The sequence below is a fragment of the Trematomus bernacchii genome, unplaced genomic scaffold (genome assembly GCF_902827165.1).
Source record: "Trematomus bernacchii unplaced genomic scaffold, fTreBer1.1, whole genome shotgun sequence".
Classification (NCBI taxonomy): Eukaryota; Metazoa; Chordata; class Actinopteri; order Perciformes; family Nototheniidae; genus Trematomus; species Trematomus bernacchii.
The window spans coordinates 35001-50000 of NW_022987945.1; the positions used below are offsets into that span (position 1 = coordinate 35001).

The 15000-nt window shown below is 43.9% G+C and overlaps 1 protein-coding gene across 1 annotated transcript in view; it reads right to left on the reverse strand.

Annotated features, from left to right (window-relative positions):
* jakmip3 (Janus kinase and microtubule interacting protein 3) overlaps positions 1-15000 on the reverse strand; it is a 26994-nt gene that overhangs the window by 9868 nt on the left and 2126 nt on the right. The window contains exons 5-15 of the mRNA XM_034115681.1: positions 8426-8617; positions 6858-6971; positions 3799-3954; positions 3501-3635; positions 3273-3308; positions 2906-2977; positions 2679-2783; positions 2462-2590; positions 2195-2278; positions 1940-2002; positions 1-70 (exon numbers count right to left, since the gene is read on the reverse strand). The exon at positions 1-70 is cut by the window's left edge and continues 29 nt beyond it. Coding sequence (XP_033971572.1) covers positions 1-70; positions 1940-2002; positions 2195-2278; positions 2462-2590; positions 2679-2783; positions 2906-2977; positions 3273-3308; positions 3501-3635; positions 3799-3954; positions 6858-6971; positions 8426-8617 — 1156 coding nt within the window. The remainder of the gene's footprint in view (positions 71-1939; positions 2003-2194; positions 2279-2461; positions 2591-2678; positions 2784-2905; positions 2978-3272; positions 3309-3500; positions 3636-3798; positions 3955-6857; positions 6972-8425; positions 8618-15000) is intronic.

Below are 15000 nucleotides of genomic sequence, written 5' to 3' on the forward strand. Positions count from 1 at the left end.
GTTCGTTCTGGTCTCTGATGTCCTGGATCTCGTTCTCCAGCTGCATCTCTTCAGCTTCCATCTGCCTCACCTGAGAACCCCCCCACATGGAGTCAGTTACCTAACCCTAACCCTGAGAACCCCCCCCCCACATGGAGTCAGTTACCTAACCCTAACCCTGAGAACCCCCCCCCACACACATGGAGTCAGTTACCTAACCCTAACCCTGAGAACCCCCCCCCCACATGGAGTCAGTTACCTAACACTGCTATAAACTACATCCAGAATGTTTTGAGACTGTGTTAGCTTCAGTGTATAGTGTGTGTTAGCTTCAGTGTATAGTGTGCGTTAGCTTCAGTGTATAGTGTGCGTTAGGTTCAGTGTATAGTGTGCGTTAGCTTCAGTGTATAGTGTGCGTTAGCTTCAGTGTATAGTGTGTGCGTTAGCTTCAGTGTATAGTGTGCGTTAGGTTCAGTGTATAGTGTGCGTTAGCTTCAGTGTATAGTGTGCGTTAGCTTCAGTGTATAGTGTGCGTTAGCTTCAGTGTATAGTGTGCGTTAGCTTCAGTGTATAGTGTGCGTTAGCTTCAGTGTATAGTGTGCGTTAGCTTCAGTGTATAGTGTGCGTTAGCTTCAGTGTATAGTGTGCGTTAGCTTCAGTGTATAGTGTGCGTTAGCTTCAGTGTATAGTGTGCGTTAGCTTCAGTGTATAGTGTGTGCGTTAGCTTCAGTGTATAGTGTGCATTAGCTTCAGTGTATAGTGTGCGTTAGCTTCAGTGTATAGTGTGTGTTAGCTTCAGTGTATAGTGTGCATTAGCTTCAGTGTATAGTGTGCGTTAGCTTCAGTGTATAGTGTGTGTTAGCTTCAGTGTATAGTGTGTGTTAGCTTCAGTGTATAGTGTGCATTAGCTTCAGTGTATAGTGTGTGTTAGCTTCAGTGTATAGTGTGCGTTAGCTTCAGTGGGTGTTTCTCAATCGCGAGTACGCTTGCTTGGTAGCACATGTCTGCCGAGCATCTTGCTTCAGAAGCGAGTCAAGAATACTTCCTGGCATTCGGAAAACAAAGAGAGGAACACGCTAGTAAGTGTGCAGGTGTGCGTCATATGAGAGGCCCCGCCTCTTACATCTTCCGCCACAAATTTGGGGAAATTGGTCCGTGCGCAAAGCATTGTGGGGATTTTAAGACCGCGAAGTCTACTCATGTGCACACTCGATATTTCTCCAAACGGAGTACGCCGGGCTCGGTAGATTTCCAAGTATACTGGAGATTGGAACAGTACTTCGGCAGCACTCGATGACGTAGTATGCTTGAAATAGTGGCTCTGAAGCAGCTTTACTCGCGATTGAGAAACACCCAGTGTATAGTGTGCGTTAGCTTCAGTGTATAGTGTGTGCGTTAGCTTCAGTGTATAGTGTGCGTTAGCTTCAGTGTATAGTGTGCGTTAGCTTCAGTGTATAGTGTGCGTTAGCTTCAGTGTATAGTGTGTGCGTTAGCTTCAGTGTATAGTGTGCGTTAGCTTCAGTGTATAGTGTGCGTTAGCTTCAGTGTATAGTGTGCGTTAGCTTCAGTGTATAGTGTGTGTTAGCTTCAGTGTATAGTGTGCGTTAGCTTCAGTGTATAGTGTGCGTTAGCTTCAGTGTATAGTGTGCGTTAGCTTCAGTGTATAGTGTGTGTGTGTTAGCTTCAGTGTATAGTGTGTGTTAGCTTCAATGTATAGTGTGCGTTAGCTTCAGTGTATAGTGTGCGTTAGCTTCAGTGTATAGTGTGCGTTAGCTTCAGTGTATAGTGTGCGTTAGCTTCAGTGTATAGTGTGAGTTAGCTTAAGTGTATAGTGTGCGTTAGCTTCAGTGTATAGTGTGCGTTAGCTTCAGTGTATAGTGTGTGTTAGCTTAAATTACTGTCGTCATAGATAATGGTGATAATACTGAATGATCATGTGATCATGTACAGTTTGCCTCACCTTCTCCACCAGCTGCTGGTTCCTATGATACAACGCCTGCTTCTCCTCCACCCACTGCACATCCTGAGGGACAGAACATTGAATGCACAATATTCACATCTCGAACCTCTCAGATTACTGTCTACGTTCTATGTTCTAAGTTTTTCGTCAGGTCAGTCAGGTAGAGCCAAGAGTCTGCATGTTTTTCTCCAAACTGAAAAAAATTAGCTTTAAGTTTCCCAGTGTGTGTGTGTGTGGTGTGTGTGTGTGTGTTACCAGTCCTTGTTGCTTCAGTGCTGACTCCAGATCGGCGACTCTGGTTTGATATCGACTGATTTCACTCAGCAGCTGTTCTCTGTTCTGAAACACAGAGTAGAACCATTCACCTGTTAGAACCCTGTCTGTTAGAACACTGTCTGTTAGAACCCTGTTTCTTCACAGATGTTAGAACCCTGTCTGGTTGTTCACAGATGTTAGAACCCTGTCTGTGTAAGATCATAGATGTTAGAATCCGGTTTTTTGACCACAGATGTTAGAACCCACCCGGATCTCCTTCTCAGGATCGTAGGTTCCCCCGCTGGTTTCTGCCAGCAGAGCGTAAGCTCTCTGCAGAGCTTGGTACTCCTGAGTCAGCTGACGGAAACGGAACTCTGCCTCCTCGCGCACACACACCTGGAACAGGAACATGGGAGTGAGAAGGCGGGTTCTCTGTGACTAATCCTGTTAACAACAATGTGTGTGTGTGTGTGTGTGTGTGTACCTCCTCTGGCTCTGTATCTGGAGTTCTGTCGGTGTGAAACGACAAAGACGATCCATCAGAGTCCACAGAAGCTTCTTCATCGTAGCCGTAGAACGTCTCTATGACCTGAGAGGGAGACAACGTTACTGGGACTGGAACCTCAAGTCCCTACAGACGCGCCTAGTAACAGCAAAAGTACTAATGTCAGTTTTAATAGTAGTACTATCAGTATTACTGTGAACCCTCACCCTGCAGGCTCTGAAGGTCCGTTTCCTCCTGACTGAATCCTGGCGTCTGTACCTCAGCAACATGTCTCTCTCCTGCAGGAAACACACACACACACACACACACACACACACACACACACACACACACACACACACACACACACACACACACACACACACACACACACACACACACACACACACACACACACACACACACACACACACACACACACACACACACACACACACACACACACACACACACACACACACACTATTTACAATCTCCTTTGTTTGGGTTGATTGAATATATTTTACATAGTAATTAGAGTAATGTTTTTTTTCTGTAGTTTTCTTTGTGAGGTAGTTGAAGTGAAATACTAACGATAACATTCTTCACATAACCCGCTGTCTCCAGAGCCTGGAACGCACACACAGAGGTTAGAGCTGTTGTTAGTATAACAGTATGTAGTAGTCATACTGTGAGTACTGTACCACAGTATATAGCAGTAATGCTGTGAGTACTGTAGAACACAATGTAGAAGTCATACTGTGAGTACTGTACAACAGAATGTATGTAGTATATAGTTATATGTGTGTAACAGTACTTCACCTTTGACAGGTCGTCGATGACGTGTTGTTGCTCCAGAACTTGTAACCGTAGAAACTCCATCTCCCTCTCGTCCTGGCTGTAACCATGGTAACTGGAGCGGCTGCGGTCCAGGTCATTCAAAGAATTCGGTCTCCGCTGAAATATGTAAATAAATCATAAACATGTCGATAAATCACAACAACCTACGACCCTTCAGGTGTGAGGTAAAGGGTGAGGGGTTACCATAGCTACCAGGTGTGAGGTAAAGGGTGAGGGGTTACCATAGCTACCAGGTGTGAGGTAAAGGGTGAGGGGTTACCATAGCTACCATCTCCATGTTTTCCTGCGTGACAAAGCGCAGCTTGTTGTCGAGGCGACGCAGCGATAGTGCCATCTCCTCGTTCTTCCTGCTCAGACGCCGGTTCTTATCCAGCAGAGGCAGGAACTGACTCTCCGTCTCCCGTAGCCGCTTCAGCTGCACACAGTACACACAAAATACTGCAAATACTGCACACAGTACACACAGTGAATACTGCACACAGTACACACAGTGAATACTGCACACAGTACACACAGTAAACACTGCACACAGTACACACAGTGAATACTGCACACAGTACACACAGTAAACACTGCACACAGTACACATAGTGAATACTGCACACAGTACACACAGTAAACACTGCACACAGTACACACAGTGAATACTGCACACAGTACACGTAGTGAATACTGCACACAGTACACGTAGTGAATACTGCACACAGTACACGTAGTGAATACTGCACACAGTACACACAGTGAATACTGCACACAGTACACGTAGTGAATACTGCACACAGTACACACAGTGAATACTGCACACAGTACATACAGTGAATACTGCACACAGTACATACAGTAAACACTGCACACAGTACACATAGTGAATACTGCACACAGTACACACAGTGAATACTGCACACAGTACATACAGTAAACACTGCACACAGTACACATAGTGAATACTGCACACAGTACACACAGTAAACACTGCACACAGTACACACAGTGAATACTGCACACAGTACACACAGTAAACACTGCACACAGTACACACAGTAAACACTGCACACAGTACACATAGTGAATACTGCACACAGTACACGTAGTGAATACTGCACACAGTACACACAGTGAATACTGCACACAGTACACGTAGTGAATACTGCACACAGTACACATAGTGAATACTGCACACAGTACACATAGTGAATACTGCACACAGTACACGTAGTGAATACTGCACACAGTACACGTAGTGAATACTGCACACAGTACACGTAGTGAATACTGCACACAGTACACACAGTGAATACTGCACACAGTACACGTAGTGAATACTGCACACAGTACACACAGTGAATACTGCACACAGTACACGTAGTGAATACTGCACACAGTACACACAGTGAATACTGCACACAGTACACGCAGTGAATACTGCACACAGTACACACAGTAAATACTGCACACAGTACACGTAGTGAATACTGCACACAGTGAATACTGCACACAGTACACACAGTGAATACTGCACACAGTACACGTAGTGAATACTGCACACAGTGAATACTGCACACAGTACACGTAGTGAATACTGCACACAGTACACACAACATACTGCAAATACTGCACACAGTACACATAGTGAATACTGCACACAGTACACATAGTGAATACTGCACACAGTACACACAGTGAACACTGCACACAGTACACACAGTAAACACTGCACACAGTACACATAGTGAATACTGCACACAGTACACATAGTGAATACTGCACACAGTACACATAGTGAATACTGCACACAGTACACGTAGTGAATACTGCACACAGTGAATACTGCACACAGTAAACGTAGTGAATACTGCACACAGTACACACAACATACTGCAAATACTGCACACAGTACACATAGTGAATACTGCACACAGTACACACAGTAAATACTGCACACAGTACACATAGTGAATACTGCACACAGTACACATAGTGAATACTGCACACAGTACACACAGTGAACACTGCACACAGTACACACAGTAAACACTGCACACAGTACACATAGTGAATACTGCACACAGTACACATAGTAAACACTGCACACAGTACACATAGTGAATACTGCACACAGTACACATAGTGAATACTGCACACAGTACACACAGTGAATACTGCACACAGTACACATAGTAAACACTGCACACAGTACACACAGTGAATACTGCACACAGTACACACAGTAAACACTGCACACAGTGAATACTGCACACAGTACACACAGTGAATACTGCACACAGTACACGTAGTGAATACTGCACACAGTGAATACTGCACACAGTACACACAGTAAACACTGCACACAGTACACATAGTGAATACTGCACACAGTACACATAGTAAACACTGCACACAGTACACATAGTGAATACTGCACACAGTACACACAGTGAATACTGCACACAGTACACATAGTGAATACTGCACACAGTACACATAGTGAATACTGCACACAGTACACACAGTGAATACTGCACACAGTACACATAGTAAACACTGCACACAGTACACACAGTGAATACTGCACACAGTACACACAGTAAACACTGCACACAGTGAATACTGCACACAGTACACACAGTGAATACTGCACACAGTACACGTAGTGAATACTGCACACAGTGAATACTGCACACAGTACACACAGTAAACACTGCACACAGTACACATAGTGAATACTGCACACAGTACACATAGTAAACACTGCACACAGTACACATAGTGAATACTGCACACAGTACACACAGTGAATACTGCACACAGTACACATAGTAAACACTGCACACAGTACACATAGTGAATACTGCACACAGTACACACAGTGAATACTGCACACAGTACACATAGTAAACACTGCACACAGTACACATAGTGAATACTGCACACAGTACACATAGTGAATACTGCACACAGTACACATAGTGAATACTGCACACAGTACACATAGTAAACACTGCACACAGTACACATAGTGAATACTGCACACAGTACACACAGTGAATACTGCACACAGTACACATAGTAAACACTGCACACAGTACACATAGTGAATACTGCACACAGTACACACAGTGAATACTGCACACAGTACACATAGTAAACACTGCACACAGTACACACAGTGAATACTGCACACAGTACACATAGTGAATACTGCACACAGTACACATAGTGAATACTGCACACAGTAAACACTGCACACAGTACACATAGTGAATACTGCACACAGTAAACACTGCACACAGTACACATAGTGAATACTGCACACAGTACCAGTTCGTTGCGTTCCTCCGACAGCAGAGCGTTCCGATCCTCCAGCTTCCTCACCACGGCGCTGAGCTCAGCGATTTTTAACTGAAACCTTCTAGTGTCCCGTTCCTCCTGAGACTACAAACACACACACACACACACACACACACACACACACACACACACACACACACACACACACACACACACACACACACACACACACACACACACACACACACACACACACACACACACACACACACACACACAGTTACAAGAGTAGGAGATTCAACTCCTCCTCCCATGTTGGGCAGTAACACAGCCAGAGCTTTAGGGAGTGCAGGTGATGTCGTCGTAAACTTTGACTGCAGACAAATACTTCAGTACTAACTAACACCTGGGTAATTCAAATGAGCCCAGGCCGTAAACTGGTTTCATCACCTGGGCTGCGTTTCACTTCGGTTAAATGGATTCCTTGCGTCCCTCTCTTGCGTCCCTCCCACCAGGACGCATGGAGAGACGCAAGGAAGCCACGAGAAGCAGGGAAATTAGTTTTCAGAGCAATGGGACGTCCTTTCCTCCGGAGCGTCACGTGAAGCCACGTCCTTTCCTCCGGAGCGTCACGTGAAGCCACGTCCGTTTGTGATGACGCTGCACAGCTGATCGTCTGACAGCAGCTCTGTCCCCGTTGTTTTCACAAACACCCCCGCCTCTGTTAGTACACATTTACTGACACAAACATGTGTATCATCTGTTGTAGACCCAAATACATTAAATAAGAACTCATTCTCAAAAAAGATAAACGCCATTCTTAAAATGTATAAACGAACATGAGTTAGATTAATATTGATTAGAGTGCACAATAGGAATAAATTAACTCAGAGAAGAAAAAGAGAGATATGTTATCTATCAAAACCCAGTTAGATGAACATTCATTGGATTGCACACTTTGTCTGTTTGTGTGGATATGTAGCACATTAACATGTTAAATAGCACTTCATGACTGACTGAATGGAAATGACAATAAATGAAAATGTAAAACGAAAAAAGCGATCATGAAAATGTTTCCAATAAATGAATAAAATGATCTTTGTCCACTTAGTTGTTCAGATATATCACATATTTGTAACTGAATGATGCATTCATTGAAACAGAACACAGTATAAACTGAGGAGTGAGTCCCGTGAGTTTCATGTGTTTTCTTCACTCCGCTGGGAAACTGCTCTCATGTCAAGAAGCATCAGATCAGTGCATGCGCTGCATCGTCCAATCAGTGAGCGATACACAGTAAGGGGGCGGGGCGAGTCTCTGAGGATTTCACCGAAGGATGGTCTGGTGGTTCCTCGGTTATCGCTCCTCCATTATCGCTCCTCGCTCCTCCGGCAAAAATAAGGCCATGGGACGCTACTCAAGATGGCGCAGACAAATCAACTTCCGGTGAGACCGAGGAGCGAGGAAATGAAAAATAAGAGAAGTGAAACGCAGCCCTGGTGATCCAGTGAGTAGGAAGGTTAAACAGGAAGTAGAGTTAGGATGCTGTGGTTAAACAGGAATTGGGTGGGGTTAATGCAGTAGGAGGCGGGGCTTACAAGGTGAGGACAGGTGTTAAGGTCGGGGTTAGTGTTGGGGCTGGCCCCCCCCCTCTGAGCGTCTCTCAGTGCTGCGATCTGCTGCTCAGCTGCCTGCGTCTGCAGCTGCAGGCGGTGGGCGTGACCCGCCTGCAGACCCAGAGCTTTGTCCAGAACACTGACCGCTCGGTCCTTCAGCTTTATCTCATCCATCTGCACACAGACAGGCACACAGACAGGCACACAGACTTTCTTTTATTTTTTTATTTAACCTTAATTCAACCAGATAAAAGCATTGAGATAAAATCTCATTTACAATGCTGACCTGGCCAAGAAGGCAGCAACGTTACACATTATTATACATAACACAGACACTAAGTAAACAAAAAGAGGAAAAGCAGTCACTACATTGTGCACATTTGGGACAGAAAGAAAGACACTACTTACAGCTGGTGGTAAGGACCTCAGACAACTTCCATTTAAAACAGTACCGTACAGGCAGGCAGGTTAGAGACAAACGAGTTGGACAAAGATAGGTAGACAAGCAGATAGAGAGATGAACAGGTAGACAGACAGGTGAGTGTTTTATTTGACGCATGATGACCGGCCTCTCTGATTGGGCGAGGAGCAAGTGACTGTTTTTTTAAAGTAAATGCTGTTGGGGTTTCTATTGGCTGAACAGGCGTTACACCACGCAATAAACAGTATAAACAGGAAGTCTGGGACGGCGGTGCAGCAGGAGAGACGAACGGTGGACTCAAATGCCCGACACAGCGCCAACCACACGTTAATTTAAACAAAGAGTGGTGGGAACCATAACCTCATCGTGGTGGAGAGGTTCCTCTAGGAACCATAACCTCATCGTGGTGGAGAGGTTCCTCTAGGAACCATAACCTCATCTTGGTGGAGAGGTTCCTCTACGCAGTGGTCGCCAACCAGTCGATCGCGAGTGTGGTGCGGGTAGATCGCGGACCGTTAAAAAAAAAAAGTAACAAAAGAAATAAAAATAAAATAAAAATAATAATGTTTGAAAAATAAGTTTTTAGATGTAAACCTATCATCCACCACCCCGTTTGCAGGTGCCACTTGATTGACGTATATTTTAGACACCTCAATAATATAATACATTAACCGTGCTTTATGTGAACCTCATCATGACACAAGAGAGGACGGCAGGACTGCAATTTCCCGTGTTCAGTGAATGCAACAGAGGCAAGACACCAGACCAATCAGAGAGTTGCATGGAAATACACGTGTGCTTGTGTCATTCAAGCTCGGCTCTGTGTGTGTGTGTGGCAATAGCGCATTTAGTGTGATAGAGGGAGAGAGGGAGAGAGGGGGAGAGAGGGAGAGAGGGAGAGAGAGGGACCGGTGCCAGCGGGGACCGTGATGTTAGCATCTGGTTAGCTAGCTGCACTAACGGACACAAGGAGCTGTTTCCACAACAAGCTGGAGGAGAGTCCTCTCCTCTCAGACTGAGGGGCTCAGGTGAGCTAAAGGACTCTCTGAGTGTTTAGATATAGTTCACTTTAGTCTAAGTTATCTCAGTGGGTCTCAAAAGGTTTTGTCACAAATTATTCAAAAGATTATTTCCGCGGCACACCTTCATATGATCATTATAGTTATCAGAGTTGGGTGTAACGCGTTACTGTAATAATATTACTTTTGTCGGTAACGGAGTAGTGTAACGCGTTACTTTTATAATTCAGTAATCACACTACAGTTACTAACATTGCCCCGACACGCGTTACTTCGTTACTTTTATAAAATCAGTCATAATCACACTGACAGACAAGAGGGGTTTCCGCCGCAGGTTCATATGTACGTAATCTTGCGCGTCGACATCTCCACGTGCAGTGCTGCATAAACATGGCTGAGTCAGCGATAACTTTCGAGGGGTGGAGGTATGCCCATTATTTTGAGTTCGTCCGAAGAATAGACAGGAATGTGACGGTGAGGTGCAAACTGTGTCCAGGCCAGAAGCTGTTATCCACTGCTGCAAACACCACGTCAAACCTCAACAAACACCTGCAAAGAACACATGCTAAGGTGAAGCTAATAGCTAAGGACCCCCGAACCCAGAGTGAGGATGTTGTGAGTGCGCCGCCGCCGACTCCGAAGCAGCACAAATTAGAATTTGGAGGGCCGGTAACCAAAGCAGAGATGGACAGGCTTGTAGCATCCTTCATAGTAGAGGTAATGTTGCCCATTTGCACAGTGGAATCACCATCGCATCGTTCAGAGATATACTGCGCTAAATACAGATAGCAGGAGACAGAGGACAGCCATAGTCAGAGCTATCTGGATCAGTCTTATGCGACAATGGAAACTGAACTAAAGAGAACATTTGAAACTTTAGCAGTCTGCGTGATCTGCCTGTAGGGAGGGGCGGGCCGGCCCTGAGAGTAAAGTAACGAGTAAAGTAACGAGTAAAGTAACGAGTTAAGTAACGAGTAAAGTAACGAGTAAAGTAACGAGTTAAGTAACGAGTTAAGTAACGAGTTAAGTAACGAGTAAAGGTAAAGTAACGAGTTAAGTAACGAGTTAAGTAACGAGTAAAGTAACGAGTAAAGTAACGAGTAAAGTAACGAGTAAAGTAACGAGTAAAGTAACGAGTTACTTTATGTAGAGAGTAACGAAGTAGTGTAATATATTACTTTTTTTTAAAGTAATATGTAATATGTAATATATTACTTTTTTTTAGTAACGACCCCATCTCTGATAGTTATACAAACAATAAGAGAAAAAATGAAAAACAGACCTATGAAATACTATATGGCAGTAAAACAAGAATACAGTTTAAAAGGGGAGTGATTTGTAAAATATCCATAAAGAAAAAGAACATCTGTTTCCAGTTCTGTTTCATATGGGTGCTGAGAGAGGTATCCATAGATCTCTAATGTTGCTCTCAAAGTGCACCAGATTGATGCTTTTAACTTCAATATTTAAAAATATATATTCCCGGGGGACCCCCAAGAGGAGGTGAGGTCCGCCCCCCACTCATAAAAAAGAGCACTTTACCCCTGCCTATATGCCGTGAGCTGATTATCGAGCCTTCATTGTAACAGTAATTCAGATGCAGCCTATATAAAAGGCCTCAAATTGGAAGCACTGTCTGGGCCGTCTTTTTCACTCAATTCTGCAATAGGTAGATCTCGCCTTTCACCTAGGCCGAGGTCGGTGATCTTGGGCTTAAAAAGGTTGGTGACCACTGCTCTACAGGAACCATAACCTCATCGTGGTGGAGAGTTTCCTCTACAGCATGGGTCGGCAACAGGCGGCCCACGGGCCATTGGTGGCCCGCCAGCAATAATATTTGGCCAGGAAAATTATTTTGAGAATAAAAATAAAATATAATTTTTAGTAAATTTGTGTTTACCATATTGGACCGACAGTCGCACGTATAGGCTATAATGTCCGAATAGAGAATCTACCTACACCTGACTAATGCTTATTGTACTTTTATCCATGTTGAGAGTGACACACAGCACAGGCACAATCTGGCAGCGGGGTGCACTGACGCTGATAGTGGATCAGTAATCAATAAGTAGGTGGACAGCGCGTGGTGCTGAAATAGCCAACATGCGGTGTGTGGTTTGAAAAAAATAACACCAGCTCACTAAATCATTCAAACGTAATGTTTACTTAGGATATCAAAACATTGACAACAAAATAGGAGAAGCCGCTTGATCATGGAGGGCGAGGGGTGGCGGTGCATATGCTGCCACCCCAGCTGCCACCCCAGTTGGCAGCTTTGTTTTGAAAGAAAAGTTTTGGCTCATCGGACATTTATGAGAGAAAATCCCTAATGTCCGAGTGCAAGGGAATGCAGCACAAGATGCAAGCCTTGTAACACCTCCCCCGGCCCTGGCGCGAGCATGGAAAAGTGATTGACGGCGATTTCATTTGAACGGGACGGTGCAAAACGAGAAGCAATTTAAAATATAAGTCTGTTAAAATACAGATAATAGCCCTGGCTTTTAACATGGCACTGAAATGGGGCTAAAGAGGACGATCCTCCCTTTGGGTAGGTCTAGCCAGAGGCTCTGGCCTTTGATTATGTTCTAGCCTGCCATCTAGTGGCTCAGAAAAAAATTGTCCCAAGGCCAAACTTACTTGCTGACCCCTGCTCTACAGGAACCATCACCTCATCGTGGTGGAGAGGTTCCTCTACAGCAGTGTTTCTCAAACTTTTTCATACCAAGGACCACTTAACTAATAAAAAAACACTCGCGGACCACCCAACTCCACAAATATCCAAAATCACATCGTTTTTCTAGAACAGATTACAAATCGCCTGAAAATGGTACAAACAAGTGGCAACATGTGTGATGATGGTGTGAAACTTAAGCTCGCTCCATTGCGGAGATATTCACGCGAGAGTGCAAAAAACTTAAATGTATGTTTTTATTTCAAATGTGAAATTGTACCAATATACTCACGGACCACTAGGGGGCGCTCACGGACCACCAGTGGACCACACTTTGAGAAGCACTGCTCTACAGCAGCGGTTCCCAACCTTTTTCAACTCAGGGCCCACTTAAAAATGTGCGGCCCACATTCAACCATAATAATACGGAGGCTAAATAAAGTTCTGATTGGTTGATTCAGAACATGTGACACGTTGTAAATCCAGTAGAACAAACTGCTGTCAAGGACTGTAATGACCGTTGCTAAGGAGGATCAAGAAAGAGAAAGGAAAAGAGGTTAAAAAATAAAAAATCTTAATAATGAAATGTTTCCACACAAATCATAATGTTTTGCAAATTATTTGGCGGCAAATATTGAATTTACATTTACACCCTTTAATATTTTATTTGGGCTTCTTGATGAAGACCGCACACAGTTAATAAATACAACTATTCTTCTGGCTAAAATACATATTTTTAAAGTAATTTTTTAATTTTAATTTTAATTTAAGGTGTTTGAAGAGTAGATTAAAAATTCAATTTATTTAGAAAAAAACTTATTGCCACAAGAAATCAAAGGCTCAACACGCCATGGTGTGGGAAATAATGAGCTCTAACGAAGAGTGGGATTAAAGGAACAATACATATGCCATGTTGTGTTTTTGGTTGTCAATCTTTTTGTTTGTGAAACATTGAAGTGATCCTGCTGACTGCATCTTTATTTCTTCTGTTTTTGTTTTCTTTTTGTCTGAGATTGGAATGTCATCTCCTATATGTTATTGCTATGTCCATGTTTGTGTCTTTAGCCTGTACAACATTTTTTTTTAAAGTAAATGTAATAAAAAAATAATAATTTGGCGGCCCTCTTGCAATGCCTCCACGGACCACTAGGGGCCCACAGGTTAGGAACCGCTGCTCTACAGCAGGGGTGGGGAACCTCCGGCCCCCCATTTGGTACGGCCCTCGAGGTAATTTATAAACACACGCAAAAAAGAAGAAAATTAAAGAAATCTAGACCGCAAAAAAATTAAACAAGCGAGTGCCTGTTTTTCCTGGCCACGGTCAGGGTCCTTGAACACAACACGAGCCTAACGTGTCATCACGTGGTATATGTCTTGTCTGACAGGGGTGCAGTTCTGACGGAGAGCACCAGAACGCGGGTCCGGCACTTCACAAATTGCAGTACCCATAAGGAGCCGTACACATGCCGCAGTTTTTGCGTGGCTGTGTCTTATGGCGCGTTTCCACTGCAGCGCGGAGCCCCGTTTAAGAGCTGTGACGTGAAAATAAGAGAATAAAGTAAACAGGTATAAAATACTATATGACAGTAAAAAAAAGTTGTTATTAATAAACAAGAATACAGTTTGAGAGGAGAGTGATTTGTAAAATATCTATAAAGAAAAATAAATCTGTTTCCAGTTCTGTTTCATATGTTGAGAGATGTTTCCATAGATCTCTCATGTTGCTCTCAAAGTGCACCAGATTGATGCTTTCAACTTCAACAGTTAAAAAAAACTCTTCCCGGGGGAGCATGTCCCCGGACCCCCCTAGAGGAGGTTAGGTCCCCCCCCCCACTTAAATCATGTTCACATGGATAGGAAAGTCATGGTTAGATATCTGGATTAAGAGGTTGCTTTTTCTTTGCACAGCATGAAAGAAAGGCAAAATGGATGGGCTGTGATTTTAGTGTTTTTAAGCAGAGGTCAATAATTTGTACGGCCCTCGGAGGATGTTGAAAAAATTGAAATGGCCCTTGAGAGGAAAAAAGTTTCCCAACCCTGCTCTACAGGAACCACCACCCCATCGTGGTGGAGAGGTTATGAACCTGGGTTCTGTGTTTGTCACTGACGAGGGGCCAGGATAAGTGCCGGTTCGATCCCAGCCCGTCAACATGTGGAAGTACAGTCCATTTAACATGTTTACTGTTGTGGTCGGTTCATCCTCTATAGAAAAAACATGTATTATTGTTATCGTTGTTATCTTTGTTATTGTTGTTGTTGAATGTCCTCATAAAGAAGAACAGCAGCTTCCTGTTTCCTGTCCAGCTGTGAGAGTCATCACAGTCTGTACCAGTCTGTGACTCTGTTCATTGTGCTTTACCAGTGTGTGTGTGTGTGTGTGTGTGTGTGTGTGTGTGTGTGTGTGTGTGTGTGTGTGTGTGTGTGTGTGTGTGTGTGTGTGTCTCAC